Raw genomic sequence first — 17,583 nt, 5'->3', positions numbered from 1 at the left:
ATAAAATAATGAAATTTCTTGTTTGACCAATGTAGTTTCTGCCAGTACATGCAGGTTGGAACCATGCCATATGTTTACGCGTTGTATGTCAAACAAAATAATGTGTTCAGAGTAATTATGATTGCTCTTTAGTAAACATAAACTATCGTGAGTTTTATTTCCATTTGTTTGCGTTTAAGTTTTAGGCTTAGAGTTCAAGCATAACAAAATCATCCCAACCAGCTTGGTTAAAACCCTGGTATACGACATCCTCATCCTACAGATTAATGCTTATAATCAAAAGAGACAATGTTAAGGCTGCTTGCTAGCATCATTTGATTCCCGTTTAGATCCTGCCATAGCTGCAGTTGCTGCTGCTGACATGGCAGCAGCTGCAGCCCCCAACTTTGCTCCACCTGCAGCCTTGATTGCACCAGCCACTTTTGCAAATGCAGCTATCCCTCCAACTAGAATAGCCCTCAAGGCAACTGTGGGCTTTATTTCCATTTTTGGTACCTGCAATCACCAATACCATATCAAGGTTGAAAGGATCTATACCTCAAATTCAATAAATTTCAGGCTTTTTTTTCCTTTTTTTTTATTGGGGGGTACTGGAATTTCAAGCTTAAAACTATAAAAAATGTACTAATGTAGCCATTTTAAAGCTTAATGAAAATGATGCATAAACGTATTCCAAGGAAACCAATTTAAATGCCACAACAGTACAGCAGGATCCATTTAATTAAAATGGGGCAATGTTTTCATCAAAAAATAGGAATCACTTCATTGGTGGAGATAAAAAAAAATACAAGTGGCAAGGTGCCACCAGTCATAAAATAACAAAATCCACTACATAAAGAAAAAAAAAAGTATCCCAGAAGAGGATAGCCAAAATAAAGTCAGTACCTAGGGATGACAATTTCTACACTACCCGGTGGTACCCGCCGCCGTTGGGGCGTTTTTATTTTTTTATTTTTTGCTTGAAGGATGGGTTTTGGGATTCTATAATCCGTACAGGTATGGGTACGGTATGGTATTAGGCTAAACCCAATCCTACCCAACCCACGTATTGTTGGAAAGCATATAATTTTATGTATTAAGTGTTGAATTTAATAATATTTTGAATTTTATGTGAAGGTCAATTGATAACTTATGTGTTTTTTACGTCTTAATCAAATAATTGGAAAAATTGTTGCTTGTTTCTATTATTTTACTTATTTATTACTTATATATACAAGAAATAATAGGAAATTAGATGCAGGTTCTAAATCCAACCCACCCCCTACCTATGAATGTGGGGAGGATAGGGTCGGGGAGGGTTTTGCATTTTCATGTGTTGGGAAGGTTTGGATTCTCAAAATCCAACTTGCTATGGATTTTGAGGCGGGTACGGCATATATGTTGGGAGGTTTAGGGAGGCAGGTAGGGTCTAGAATTTACAAAACTCGCCCCATTGCCATCCCTATGAGCATCAAATATAAAATTGGAGATGGTAGGAGGATCAGATTCTGGTGAGAATGAGATCCCTGGACCGGTGAGAGCACTCTTAAAGAGCTGTTTCCTGCTTTGTTCAGTATGGCTACTGACGAGGCATTGGTAGCTGACACTTGGTGAGGTGGGATAACAGCATTTGCTGGACTCCATCCTTCAGAAGGGATTTCAATGACTGGGAGATTCAGATGGTTGAAAATCTATTCACTATACTCCAAAATCAGGTTTTAAACTTACAAGTTCAAGACACAAGAGTATGGAAGTGGAACAAGTCAGGAGAGTTCACAGTCAAATCTTTTTACAGCTTTCTAGTGAGAGAGAATGAAGTCCATATCCTAGCCAGGCTAATTGGGGGACAGTGGCACCCTCAAAAGTCAAGTTTTTTGTATGGGTAGCAGCTTTAGAGAAGTGCCTCTCCAAAGAAATGTTGCTGAAGAGAGGTTTCATCTGCAATGATCTTAGATGCTGTCTTTGTAATGTGGAACTGGAATCAGTTAGGCATCTGTTCCTGCATTGCAAGTTTGTTTCAGAAATTTGGAGCTACTTTTTGAAGGCCCTGAATTTAAGTTGGTGCATGCCTGTCTCAGTGAAAGCCATGCTGGAGGAATGGCACATATCTGGGTTGACTAAGAAAGGGAAAGTCTGCTGGTCCTCCATCCCTTTGGCAATTCTATGGGCTGTGTGGCTGGAAAGAAACAACAGAACTTTTGAACACAAGGCTTCCATTGAAGCTGAGGTCATCAATACGGCTGTAAGGTTTATGAGGAGTTGGTTGTGTACACATACTGTTTTTAAAGATGATATGTCTGATTGTACTTTTTTGAGGATATCCTTTTTTAGAGGTCCAACCTGATAGATTTTTGTACAGCTTCTCATTGTACAAAGGACCTTTTACTTTAATACAATTATACTTTTCCTTTTCTCAAAAAAAAAAAAAAAAAAAAAACACCTTGGTCCTTGCCAAGTTATCTGTCAATGCATCTATGGACCCTGGTGGCACCATTTGACCTTTGGTATAATTGTTATACTCTGCTAACCCTAGGGTCAGAATTTTTTTTTATCAGCAAAGGAGAATTTTATTTGAATTTAGAGTTAAAATATAGTTTTACAACTTTGTGTATGGGATTAGTGCTCCCACACTATTACATATTTCTGTCCCTCTTTACATTGCAGCCCAAAACAATTGCTGCCTCAAAGCCCCTCGTTTAGCAAGATAATTAGCTAGCCCATTTGCAGTCCTAACCCATTTGAATTCTGCCTCTACCTCCCTTGCAGCCATTTCCACTTCCTTTATCATTTGTTTGAAAGTCCACGGAATACTTCTATTGCTTTTAGCCCAAGAGATGATCACCTTGGAGTCCCCTTCAACCTCAATATGCCTCATTCCTAGTTGCTTAGCTATCTCCAGTCCTTGTAGCAATGCCATTAACTCAGCTTTTAGAGAGTTGCCCATGCCAATCGGTCCAGAGAACAAAGCTAATATTCTCCTTTCAGAAATTTTGATTACTCCCCCGATACTTGACAGTCCCAGATTTCCAAAAGAGCTTCCATCAAAATTCAGTTTAATTCTGTTGCCATCTGGAGGTTTCCATTCCATCCTTACTCACTCTTTCACTCTTGAAGATTGTGTTACTTTTGTCCAAGATCTTATAATGTCTATGACTGAAAAGTCTTGAAAGATATGCAAAGATCTTACCCAATGAGCTACTTTAACTTTAATTGTGTTGACTACCTCCTCCCTTGTTCTACTCTTGTCCAAGAATATTCTGTTATTTCTTTCTTCCCAAATCACCCAACAAATAGCTGCCTTTGTAGCTTTCCACATAACCTTCCTTCTTTTCTTTGGTTGACTGAAAAAGTCTCGGTTGAAAAGTCCTACCACATCTTGAGGGGAAACCCACCTACAACCAAAGAGAATACAAAAAAAAAAATTCCCAAATGCGATGCACAAAGGAATAAGATAATAATAGATGTGCCAAGGTCACACCACTTTCCTTACAAAAGGACATGTGAGAAGAAAGGCAAGCAAAAGGCCTTCTTCTCTGTAGCATACCACAAGTATTAACCTTACCAAGGAAAATTTCCCAACAGAAAGCTTGAATTTTTGGGAGGATAGGCTTACTCCAAATTTCTTTCACAGGGAAATCCCCAACCAGGATGTTAGGTGAGGCAAGAACACTAAAAAAGGAGGAACAAGAGAAGAGGCCATTTGAGGAGCCTTTCCAAATTCTAGAATCTTCCTAGGATGGGTCCAAATGAACTTGACCCATTACATTCAACAATTGGACTAAAGAGGCACATTTATTTTCCCTGAGGTCCCTTCTGAAACCCAGATTCCAATTGACCCCATTTGGGCCAGAATTTCCCAAAACGCTTACTGTTTCCCCTAGGGTCAGAATGACAAATGCACAAGGCTAAGTTCATTAAATCCATCTTTGTCATTACTTATGCTTTTCTTTTTCTTTCTTTCATAGTTGAATTTTGATGGATAGATGCATTGAATGGTGAATCTTCACCAGAGAGGAGGATAATTCTTATCTACCACAAGCTTAAACCATAATAATTACAAGAGTTCACATCCATACCACTGGCTTTGCCTCACTAAAGTTGGCAACTAAGTTTAATTGTGCATCACAACATTAAGTCAATATCTAACCAACTTATCATTGGTGGAACAGGTTCTTCTATCCCTTCCAAATGCAACCTAACAATTAAAGCCTATAATAAATTATATAAATTCACCCATCCCATAGCATGTGATGGAACAACTGTAGTAATGAAGCTCAAATGCTTGAAAGTTGAATTCTCCAAGAAACTTGCCTCATGGAAAAGGATCTCTTGGGTGGAAGAATACCTTTGATCAAGTCAGCTCTTTCCAAACTACTACTCTATTTCCTTTCTGTTCTTATTTCTTAAATATCCCAGTATTGATAGCTAGCATGTTTAATAATAATAATAATAATAATAATAATAATAAAGAAGCGTATGGTCATCATATCACTACCGTCATCATCACTTACCGTTATCACCACTATTAATCATCACCATCATCACCTACTGCTTCCACCCCACTTTGGTATCAAAGCCATGATCCCTATCTACCCTTCATCTCTTAAACCCTCTATGCTCTATCTCCCATATTGACCATACGCTTGTTAACATTTGAACCTGTCTCTACCTAACTTAGATCTTTGGACACTAGTAGGTACCCTAGAAGACTGTAGCTTCTTCGGAGATATCACTAGGCTAGAACCCCAGTTGGACAGCCTAGACACCTGCCATTTTTACCAAGGCTAGAACCCTTCGAGCCAAGGTCGTAGTCGCATTTCCGCACGTTCCACCACTTCTCCATTCATTTCCAATACTGATCATGAAACACCATGAGCAGCAGGATGTTGAGGTCCAGAATTCGAAGTGAAAATTTTGATTTGCCCGTTCCTAGTCGTCATGGGAAAGAAAGGCAGAAATAAGAAAGAGATTATTCTTGAGAGCTTGTCCAATACCACCAGTACCAGAAATGCATCTCCTTCTACTTGTCTTATAGTTCAAAGGCTTTATCAGTCTTTGGTTTCATTGCTGCTTGTTTCGGAATCTACAACAACAAACACAGGAAAAACTTCGAGCGTAGCTACTGGCTCTGCGGGATCCGCTGGGTATCAAACAGCTTGTTTCGGTCGAAGAAAGTGAAGGCCGTGGAAGTTGACTGACCGTATTTGGTGAAGTAAAAATATAAGATGAAGTTATTTAGGACCTCCTCTAGTTCTCCCAAAGACTAGTGAAAGTAGTAGCAGAACATCTTTAGCCAAGTCTGTCTATAAAAAATATGGAAGAAGTAAACTATGATAATATAGAAAAATCTTTACACAACTGGACTATCCCAAAGATTGCACCATCCGAAATATACAAAAAAGGAATATTCAGTTTAAAAACAGACCTAAACATTAGGATTGTAGAAAGAACGATTTCTCTAGGCAACAAAGCAAAAAGGTTCTCCCTAGTAGATAAGAAGATAATAGAAACTTATAAGAAACGAAGTGACTGTAATTTTATATATTTTGGCTTAATACAAGTCACCATTAAACCATTGACTAGAGCAGGTCTACAAACAGCAGCTCTAGCTTGTCTGACCGATTCTAGACATAATAGATTCAATGACTCCTTATTAGGAGTAATAGAAGGAAGCCTCCATCAAGGGCCAATTTACTTCAATGCCTATCCAAATTTTTCTGTATCACTAATAGATCTGGGTATCCATGAAGCCTTAACCTTTAGGATTCAGACCCAAGGTTTCGATATGAAACCAAGATCCGAAAATATATCGTTAGTATACAAGGTCTACTTCAAGACCATGAATACTATCTGTCCTAATACCAGGATCATAGGAAGCAAGGGAATGACTACCCTCTTCCTGACCAATGCTAGGAATAATGTTACGATTCCTAGGTAAATCACTTGGAATGAAGTGAAGATGCCGGAAAGTTGGTCACTCGCTAAAGTAGAGCCCCCGAGTCCTATCGAATCCACTGAATTAGCTTCTATATTCAGTGAACAAGATGGGTTTATAGAACTCAGGTTTAGAAGAGCTTCGACATCCTCACGACCTTCGTATGCCGAATCAATGGATACAAGGAGATCGATAGACCTGACACCATCAAACTATCATATAGCCCAAAGAGAAAACCCATCGGTAAAGTCTTATGAGCCTACAGAGGCAGACTTTGAGATTAATGTGATAGAAACAGAAGATGAGTTCCAATAGATAAAGACTTATTAGGTTAGATTTTAACTCACAACCTTTAAAGAAAACGTGGTTTCTTCAAGAAATTTACCAAGGAAGAAAGAGATCGTATCAGAGAAGCATGGTACGATGACATGATGCAAGTTAAGGAGAATATCCCCTTCTAAGATTGGCTTGTGAAACAAAACCAGTTCATACAACCTCCCACTGAGGAGTTAGAATTATGTGTTACAAAAAAGCTGTCTAAAGCTTGGAAGACAGCAGCAATCGGAAAAATTGTGGAATCAATACATCCACCTTTAGAAGTAGTAAAAATAGGGAAGGACGAGCTAATAACTAGTCCCATAAAAAATTCAACAATAATAAAAGAATCTGAAAAAATTGTGCCAAAACACTGTTCTCAAATAATAGAACAGAACAATTACACGAACATATGCTTAAATGTCTTAGGAAAACAAACCAACAGAATAGAATCTTTATTAAGCTCACTAGAAATCTCTAAATCCAAAGCAATAATCAAAAAGGAAAGACCAATGGTGATCATGCCAAGCTTACTTGAAAATATGAAAATTAAAACAAACCCAATAGATCTATCAAAAATAAGTTATCAAGAATTATCGGATAGATTAATATCCCCCTCAATTTGGGAAAAGGGAGAAACTTCTAAATCTAGTAAAGGCAAAAGGGAAGATGACTTATCAGACTCTAGATCAATAAATCTCTTGGGAGAATATTCAAATAATGAATCTGTAGCAAGAAACGAATCCATCAAAAATTTGGAGATAAATAAACTCTCTTATCAGAGTAAAAAGCCTTATTACTCTAGGCACACCCCAATGGATCTTCTATTCGAAGAGCCAATGAGACCTCAAGTCGGGTATAATTGGAACACCTATGAATGGAACCTAGATGGGAAATCTGAATATTAGATTCATGACATGATAGCACACATGACCATGTATGCTTGTGCCAGCAAATTGGCTAGTAATGATAAAAAGGTGATAGCCACTGTTATCATTGAATCCTTCACAGGACAATTAAAAGGTTGGTGGAATAATTATCTTACAGAAGGAGAAAGAGATTACATCCTTAATGCAGTAAAAAGAGATGAATATAGAGAAAGAATCCTTATTCAAGGATCCCCAGTATCTGATGCAGTTATGAGCCAGTTCATAGGAAATTCGTCAGATATGTGGGGAAGAATAAGAGAACAATTGATAAACCTTAGATGTAAAACCCTATCTAATTTTAGATGGTACAAATATGTATTCTTATCCAAAGTACATAGATTAACCAATTCCAGACAGGATTTCTGGAAAGAACAATTTATTTCGGGACTCCCGCCAATATTTGCAGAAAATGTTAGAAATTACCTTAGGCAAATAGGAGGTGGTAGAATCTTGTACTCCAATTACTCTTACGGATACTTAATCCAAATAGTAAATCAAATAGGATTGGAAGTATGTAAAGACATGAAACTAAAAAGACAAGTTAAAAAAGAAAAACTTAATTCTAAAAGAGAATTAGGAGATTTTTGCTACCAATTCGGAATGGCTCCTGAACCTCCCGCTCCGCAGATGGTTCAAAAGAAAAAGAAAATAAACTTCTACAAAAGGGAAAAGAAGCCCCATAAGAACCCTAAAAGGTTTTCTAAAATCAAAAAGCCAACAACCCCAACTTGTTTTAAATGTGGAAAAACAGGCCACTATGCTAATAAATGCTTTGAAAATAAAACCACCACTAAGAAACTTAACGAGTTGGAAGGAAGGTGAGCCACAGGTCTCAACAAGATTCCCGACCTCCTACAATACAGGATTTATGGGAAGAAGTCAAATCTACTAAAAAGAGAGCTAAAAACCTTCAAATTAAGGGTTGACCAATTGGAAGCCGAAAAATTCTGGGAGGATCAATCAGAAAAATCACCGGAACAGGTTTCCACTGAATTTGTCGAAAACGATGAAGAGTTTATATACTCTATAGAAGAAATTAAATACCAAAAATGGTATTCTAGGATTACCATTAGAATCAAAGAATACAATATCTCAGTGATAGCCTTAATAGAATCAGGCACAGGCATTAATTGTATTAAAGAAAGAATTGTGCCTTACAGATATTTTGAGAAAACGTCCCAACAAGTTAATGTAGCGGATGGAAGAAAACTTGAGATAAAATACAAGATCCCTGTAGCCCATATATGCAACCAAGGAACTTGTCTAAAGTCTACTTTCCTTATGGTAAAAGGCCTAAGATAAGAAGTCATTTTGGGAACTCCATTCTTGTTATCCATCCTTCTTTGCCAAATTGATTCTTCAGGAATCACAACAACAATAGGAGAAATTTTGGTAACTTATAAGTTCTACCAAAAAACCTAGAACTTCAACCATCAACACCTTGAAAGAAAATGTAAAAGGCAAAGTAAAGCTTATAGCAGAATTACAGATTGAAATAAAAGAAAAACAACTAATTAAGCAGCTTAAAGAACCCAAAGTGCAATTAGAAATTGAGAAATTCCAAACAAAGTTAACCCAAGAAATCTGTGCTGAAACACCTAGTGCCTTCTGGCATAGGAAAAAGCATATGGTAGAATTATCGTATGAAGAGGATTTTAGAGAATCAAAGATTCCTACAAAAGCCAGACCAATCCAAATGGATAATAGGTTATTGGAAATCTGTAAAAAGGAAATCCAAGATTTACTAGAAAATGGTCTAATTAGACCAACCAAATCCCCTTGGAGCTCTCCTGCTTTCTATGTAGAAAACGCAGTAGAAATAGAAAGAGGAGTACCAAGACTCCTCATAAATTATAAACCCCTTAATAAAGCCTTAAGATGGATTAGATACCCCATTCCTAATAAGCAGGATCTAATAAACCGTCTATATGATGCAGAGATATTTTCAAAATTCGACCTAAAATCAGGTTATTGGCAAATTATAATAGAAGAAAATGATAGATATAAGACTGCATTCACAGTGCCCTTCAACCACTATGAATGGAATGTAATGCCTTTTGGGCTAAAAAATGCCCCTTCTGAATTTCGAAGGATTATGAACGAGATATTCACTCCTTATACTCAATTCATAATAGTATATATTGATGATGTATTAATCTATTCTTCCTCTATAAAATCCCACTGGAAACACAATATATTCTTTCGAGTGATGAAAGAAAATGGATTAGCAGCATCCGCTAAGAAAATGAAACTCTTTCAAACAAAAATCAGATTTTTAGGTTTCCAGATATCTAAAGGAACCTTATCACCCATCCAGAGAGTAATAGAGTTTGCTGATAAATTCCCTAATGAAATAAAAGATTAAACTCAACTTCAAAGATTCTTAGGCAATCTAAATTATGTAGCAGACTACTATAAAGGAATAGCCCAAGACCGCCGACTACTCGAAAAACAATTAAAGAAAAATCCCCCAGAATGGAATGAACAGCTCACTCAAACAGTAAGAAGGATTAAGCAAAGGGTGAAAACCCTTTCCTGCCTTAACATCCCTCATCCAAAATCTCCAAAGATAGTAGAAACTGATGCCAGTGAAATAGGATATGGAGGAATCCTAAAGCAAAAAAGAAATGGGAAAGATGAGATAGTCCAATTCACCTCAGGAACCTGCAATGATACCCAGAAAAAATACTCTACTATAAAAAAAGAAATGCTCAGCATAGTCCTTTGCATTACTAAATTTCAAAGTGATTGATAAACCAATATTTTACTCTCCAAATTGATTGTAAATCAGCCAAAGAGATTTTGGAAAAATATGTGAAAAACCTGGTTTGGAAACAAATTTTTGCTAGACGGCAAGCTATTTTATCGGTATTCGATTTTGATATTAAATATATTAAAGGATCTGATAATGCTTTGCCAGATTTCTTGACCAGGGAATTCTTACAAGGTTAACTAATTAAAGATGACCAACAGAAGACTTCGTCTTCCTCTAAGTCCTAATTCCAGGCGACCTAAAAGGACTAACGAGTCCATTCCAAGATCTAATTATGAGATCGAAGCAAGCTCAAGGACTAATTAGTCCCCATTAATGTCTCCCTTAATTAGGGAACCATCTCCCACTATGAAAGAGGCTAATTCCAACCAATACCTAACTAATTCATCAGATTCCGTGACAACTATCTCAAGAGAAGAAGCCGCCGCCGTCTCCACTCATGTCAACCCAAAAGGAGCCCTTCAACACCTTGCCCTCTCTATCCTAGATGGGCATCATTTCACTGTTTGCAGACAAAATAAGGATCATAAATATTATGAAGAAATTCTTCTCCACACCGGGTCTGCTCGAATTCAGCATTATTTTAGGGATCCGAATAAGTCTGAACTAGCTTATTCCAAGCTAGTAATTGTTAAATTTATATCTCTGTCGTCTTGGGGCAACACAAGCAAGCCGAAATTTATCACTAAGCCTATTGATAAGAGACCCAAAATATTCAATTACTGAGATTATTAAGACGCTTGGTATAGAGTATTCCTGTTGCAAAATTCTGTTTTCAGGCATTCATGGTTCATCCGGTTCTCTGAAGATTTTCAAGGCCCGTACCCTAACTGGGCATATGTCTGGTGGACTTCTTGGAGAGCTTCGACGATATCTTCCCTCACCAAGAGCTCATGGACAAATATAGAGCCTTTGGAAAAGGAAGAGCTTATCTGGAATATGAGCATGTAAAGCAATTCAAGTTTTTCAAAACCTTTCTTCTCCCCTGGATTCTAAAATGGAGTTATCACTTGGATATCTCTTGGATGCCCCCCAGCTATCGAACGAAAAATTGAAATAAAACGATGGGACAAATTTGATCTTACCGATATCCTCAAGCCTACTGCTGAAGAAGACGACATCTTTCAGTCCATCTTTGAATCCTATGTGGACAAGCTTCAAAGCAAGTTTCCAGACTTGGACCCACTAGAACTCGAAGAAATGTCTTTACTAATGGCTGAAAAGATGAAGGAAAAAAGTAAAGGAATCTCGAAAGACCTCAAGACGGAAAGTGTCTGCTCTCTCATCCTACACCACGGTCGAGACATTGTTTGAAGATTCCATCTCATCTGAAACAGTAAAAGAATTGACAATTGTTCCTAATAGGACAAGAAGGTGATAAGGAAGCATCTCAATAATTAAGATGCCGCAGTAAGAAAAGATAAAAGGTATCTCAATTATAGATGCCTTAGTGATAAAATCGAATAATGGGTGCCTCTCTAGAAAGCTCGGCCACCGCTATATAAACCACTCTCCTCCCATAACAAGAGTGCAAAATTTTGGGTGTAAAATTCATAAGTCCTCTAGTCTTATTTGAGTATTGTTTTCTGAGTGCTTTTGAGTTGAGTGTTGTATTTGTGAGAGTGTTTTGTAATCTTTGTAAAGGCATCTACTGTTGTGCTGTGTGTGCTATATCTCTGTAAGTATTGTTAAGATTTCTGATAATAGTACTTTCTGAATACGAATTTTCTCCGAGGATTGTTTATCTCTTTCTTCGAAGTATGGTTTATCTTTCTGCATAACCTTAGTATTCATCTGCATATCTTTACTATTCATCACTCCTTAATATCGCTCTGTTTATATCCTCTCCCCACTTTTGGTATCAGAGCCATGATTCCTATTCATTCTTACTTCATATCCTAAACCCTTTATCCCCTTATCTTCCATATTGACCATGCGCTTGAACCTGCCTCTACCTTACTTAGATCTTTGGTCACTAGTAGGCATCCTAGAACCTTTGGCTAGAACCCAAAGATTGTAGCTTCTTCGGAGATATCACTGGGCTAGAACCCCAGTCGGACAGCCTAGACACCTGCCATTTTTACCAAGGCTAGAACCCTTGAGCCAAGGTCATAGTCGTGTTGTAGGCCGAAGAGAGTGGAGGCCGTGAAAGTTGACTGACCGTATTTGGTGAAGTAAAAGGATAAGATGAAGTTATTTAGGTCCTCTAGTACCCCTGAAGACTCTGGTGAGTGTAGTAGCAACACGTCCTTAACCAAGTCCATATCTATAAAAAATATGGAAGAAGTAAACTATGATAATATAGAAAAATCCTTGCACAACTGGACTATCCCAAAGATTGCACCATCCGAAATATATAAAAAAAGGAAAATTCAGTTTAAAAACAGATCTGAATATTAGAACTGTAGAAAGAACCATTGCCCTAGGATACAAAGTATAAAGCTTCTCCCTAGTAAAGAGTTTACTGTAATTTTATCATTATCATTAATAATAATAATAATCACCTTATCAACTAGAAACCTATATGTAAAAGAAAACAAGATGAGAGATTGGGCTTAGGACAATTGGTGCATGGGAACTGAATGGAAAGTCACTAAACCGATACATAGGAACTATGAGATTTGAAAAGTCACTAAAAGGGTAGTAGTTGGTTTGAAAAAAAAAAATCATGGGCCTTGGAAGTTTAGAAATGTCATAAAATAATTGAAGTACTTGATTGAATAGTAAACTACAAATGACTTTTAAGTGGGCATATAGATCAACTAATGGATTGGCTGACTCATTAGCAAAACAAGGGACAACTAGGTAAGATTTCTTCTAGGGTCAAATCTAATGTAATGGTCAAAAAATGGGTTGAGGCAAACTACCAGCCTCAATTAATGTTTTGACTGGTTGTTTTATTTACTGTATACAATTCATTCTTTTATTCATTTAATAAAAAACATCATCATTACCAATTAAAAACGTGGACACAAAAAACCAATTGGACTCCCATTATGAGCAGCCTATTCATCAACACTTGACCATAAAAACAAGATTCTAAATCTTAGTTTTGCCATAAAATTTTATTATGGGTAAAACCAATCTGAACCCAACTTGACTCACCAAAGCCTTATCCCAACAATATGAATTGGCTGCATGAATCCTGTTTTGCGTTCCACTCATAGCTTCTTTGCATATGTAATGGTGTAATCACACTTTTAGACTTCTGTTTAAATGTTCCTAATAAACTTTTCTGTGGCTTATCAAAAAAATCATTTCTCACTACTTCAACCAATGTGTTCTTTGGTCTTCCCCCATCTATTTTAAAGCCCACAATTTGCACCAAGTCCTGGTTGAAACCAAACCCAGATCTCAAACTTCCATATTTTCATGTGATAAAAGATTGGATTACTTCTCAAGAAGAAAAAAACAAGAGAGAGAGTGATTGCAATCATTACGTAAGACTTGTTAAGAATTATCACATTGTTGGAAAATTTTACATTGTTCAAAATTGAACAGAACTCTTATATTTAGAAAAAAAAAAGAAATTTGTTGTCTAAATTCAATGTAACACAACCTTACCCCAACTACATCAGGTCAGCTACATGAATCATGTTATTCAATTCAATCAAAGGCCATGTCTTACTGTTGTGAAGGGAAGATTAATTTTGCATTATGATATAAGGCAGAAGGAACATGAACATGAGATGATATACATGAATCAACTAGAGATTTAGACCACCAGCTGCACCATTAAAAAAAAGGGAAAAAAACAAACACTAGTAAAGAACTATTTTAAAAAAGAAAAGGAAAAAAAAAACCTCTCAACTGTGGTTTCACCAAATTATCTGCAGTTGAGTTCATCTTTATAGGGATCCACCTAATTTGCATCCTTTTTCTGGCCAAAATTTCTCTAATCTCGTCTAGCAGATGACCCAACTGCTAAGAACTGCTACCGACATTCTTTTTGGCCTTCCCTTGAATCTTGTAGGGCCTGTAACTTCAAACTTATGCTTCAAGCAGTCCCTTTGCACATGCTTGAACAACCTTAGAAGCTTGTTTTGTTCCTGCTTGACCCAATTAAGAAACCTTTTTTTCCTTATATACACACATACAAATATATTTTACTAATGGGTCTCAAGGAAAGATGTGTTGAAATCAATAGCTTGGCAAAAAGAGAGGTGGGTAAAGAAGGTTTACATAGAAGCAGCTCTATGCCAATTTTAGGTCCTGTTCTGCAGGTAAATATGCATGGGAAAGTTGGTCAATGGGTAACTTTTTCCCATTGACCAACTTTCCCATGTTCTTTTTGCATTAAGCAGTGGACCCCATGGTAAAGTTACCCTTACTTTCCTGGGTAAAACTTACCCATCTCCTAGGTGGGGGTAACTTTCCCACCTGGGAGAAACTTTAACAAAACATGACGGGACCACTTTGCCCATTTTAATACTTACTTTTTGTGGGTAGAAATGTCATTTTATTATTTACCTGGGAATCCTGAAAATCAAAAGAACATGGGTAAGTGCACTTACCCAGGTAAGCTGCATTGTTACAAATGAACAAGGCCTTAAAGTTCTTGAATCTTGAGAGGGCATGTTTTGTTGAAAAACCTCTAATGAACACCATGTAAGGGCCTTTTATTCAAAAAATAGAAAAGAGAAAGAAAAGAAACGTATACCCTCAAAAGAAGGCAGTAAGCATATATCTGAATTATAAAGATGGCTTTAGGTGGGGAAAAAATTGCATGTCATTTCTCATCATGAACTATTAAATTCCAGTCCCCTTACCCCAGCTTATACATCCAGAAAATAAACTTCACTCTTTTTCTTGTGTTGGCAGATTCAAGGGAGAACTTTGTTTTCTTGTCCCAACTCTTCGTCAGGTGGCCCTTAATTGTTTCCTCCAGCATATATCTGTTTTTGAGAATTATTGAGAATTGCTGACACAAACTCCCTCCTAACCAACTCTCCTTTTCCCTTCCTATCCTCCATAAAAAGGTCTAACCTCTTCTAAAAGATCTGGAACTGCATTAAGCCCTTTAAAGATATCTTGGGGACCTTTATTTTCTAACCACCTTTTCATATCATTACTTATATAGAGCTCAATCTCCAATATTAGCTCTTACTTGTACTTACCTAGCTCTACATTTCACCTCTCTTGCTTCTCCCTCAACATTTGTCATCTGCAATGAAATGACCCATTCACCCATCTATTTTAAAATAAGGGGCAGGAAAATCTACACACATTGAAAAAATTTGTTCATTCCAAATACACATCTAAAAGCCTGAAAGAGAAAAGCATGGGACTAGTAAAATCTCTCTCTCAATAGAGTAGGCACATGGCATGATATGGATTCGCTAGAAAATAGGAGTTCAATCAGCCAACCATTTGAAACTTGCAATGTTAAGGGCCACATCAATAAACCCTTCTTACTAAAAAATCCCCAAACATTCTCATTGATGAAGACATGCTTTCAGCCTTTCACCCACCTCCTTGACAAACATTCTAAACAGCATTAAAAACCTTCCATGCAGCACCAAGTGCCACTGGAAGAGAACTAACATTAACTCCGAAAAGGCAAATGGATATAGCGCTGAACCTAGAAAAAGCATTGCTACCAAGCCCATGAATGCCATGAAATCATTTGAAATGATTATAAACTGCAGCATCATGCTTCTTCAAGTTATCATTTACTGCAATTAATCAGAATAACGGTGTAACACATGAAAGTCAATCGTATTAAAAAGCGAAACTAAAGGAACAATATCCATTAAACCACCAGGAGCTGTTCTGTGGGTTAAAGATACTTGAATCCTACAAATGAATATCTTGATACCAATTGCGTGATATTGTTTGTAGGGAGCAGAGCAATATCGAAAAGCCCATCTATGACCTATACAGGTGAAAAAACACTTGCAAAATTGAAAGGACAAGGAACTACCTTCAACTTATGTAGAAATTCGAAAAAGAAACCCAAGCTAGAAAACCTTCTTCAGTCGATCCTTTCGTGTGTGTGTGTGTGTGTGTGTGAGAGAGAGAGAGAGAGAGAGAGAGAGAGAGAGAAAAGTGAGCAAAATATGCGAAAAAAGTACAAACACGATCTTGGTTCCTGGAGCTTCGAGCTCTCTGCCCCTCTCCCGAACTGTTCAATCGAGATTATCTACCAAAAAACAAGACTGTTCAATTCTTCTGTTTACCAAAAAAAAAATCGAGATTGAGAGGAGTTCGCATCAGCACCCCACAGCCGGGCGCCCCAAACAATCGAACGCCGACAATTGTCCTCCCGCACGAACTCCTTCCTTCACGCGTGCGGAGCTAACGGGACGGACGTTAGTGGAATTCACGTCTGAGTTTACCCCAGTCACAATACGGAGTACGGACAATGGGGGCTCACCGACGCCACCGTCACCCTTCTCCAATTTTAAAACCTCTCTTAACCCAACCCTATTTGACAGTTGACAATTGACACCTCAGTAGAGTAACTAGTTTTAGAACGAATATACCCTTTTATTCTCTCGACTCTCACGATACACAATAGACAATTTCCCGCGTAAAACCCAGCTCCTTGTATGTCTCCTTGGAGCTGGATTTGGGTTTCACGACGTTGGTTTTCTCCACCAGCAACGAACGATCATTTCCCTCCACCACAGAATCATTGTATTTTGGATGTCTCCGAAGGTTGTGTTTGGTTGCAAATTTACAATACAATTTTATTCTACTTCGATCCTTATTGTACTTTATTTGTTGTGCAATTAAATAAAATAAGGTAAAATTTAAAATAAAAAAAAATAAATCAAAATTTGCACTGTCATAATCTTGCATCTGTAACCAAAGGCAGCCCAGGTTTCAAATTTATATCCTTTCCAACCCTAAAAACGGACAATGATACTACAAAAATTACCCAAAGTTAATGAGAAATTGAATTTCATAGTTTTTAAAACCGGACCGTTAGACTGAAAAACCGGGAACCAGTCCATTTTATCTCAGAATTATTATTTTATCAAAAATCATTAATTTGGTCAATAAACCATTGATTTGGACAGTTGAATTGTTCAAACCGTTCAATAATTTTAGTCATTTTTTATTTTTTACTAAAATAGATCATTCATCGGATTTAAACAGCCAGACCATTTGACCCAATAACCGGACCCTGACCAGTTTGTTGTCTGATTCGATTTAAAAAATGTTGAATTGTACTTTTTCCTTCAAGCAGAAAACGCATGGTGTTGAAATCAAGTTCGGTTCATAACTTTATCTGCTCTTTTATGTATCCGATTGATTAAACACAGATACACCAGTGGTGGAAATAAAATTCAAAACACCGTGTGATCTGTTTTTATTTCCCCTGGCTGGTCAGCTAGTAATTAAGTTCTTTATACTTACGCGTGTCAATTTAATTCATACCTGATTGTTAAAATCCACATTAGTACTCACCTGATTCCCTGCTAGATATAAATCGTATGTAGATTTTTCAACAAAATCGAGTGGCATGATATCGATGGGTTCGTCGTTGTTTTGACGTGAAGCTATGGCAAGTCTCCAGGCTCTCCACGTCATAGTCAATTTGTCATAAGGTAATGCTGTATTAATTTTGATAAAAAAAAAAAAAAGAAAAAGAAAATTTTAAACAGAAAATTCCGCACCTCACGATATCAGCGAGAGACCTCGCC

At 37.2% G+C, this 17,583-nt stretch overlaps 1 protein-coding gene across 1 annotated transcript; it reads right to left on the bottom strand.

Annotated features, from left to right (window-relative positions):
- Nucleotides 1-127: 127 nt before the first annotated feature.
- Nucleotides 128-15,995, bottom strand: LOC148842330 (uncharacterized). The gene is made up of 2 exons (XM_088958738.1): nt 15,855-15,995; nt 128-495 (listed from the first exon to the last, which is right to left on the bottom strand). The coding sequence occupies exon 2, from the start codon at nt 484-486 to the stop codon at nt 292-294; it is 195 nt and encodes a 64-aa protein (XP_088814864.1). The 5' UTR covers nt 487-495; nt 15,855-15,995; the 3' UTR covers nt 128-291.
- Nucleotides 15,996-17,583: the final 1,588 nt, after the last annotated feature.

Source organism: Nelumbo lutea, chromosome 8 (genome assembly GCF_056320005.1).
Source record: "Nelumbo lutea isolate HS-2025 chromosome 8, American lotus-T2T, whole genome shotgun sequence".
Lineage (NCBI taxonomy): Eukaryota > Viridiplantae > Streptophyta > Magnoliopsida > Proteales > Nelumbonaceae > Nelumbo > Nelumbo lutea.
The sequence above is the reverse complement of the archived record's forward strand: the minus strand, read 5'-3'. Positions and strand labels throughout refer to the sequence as shown.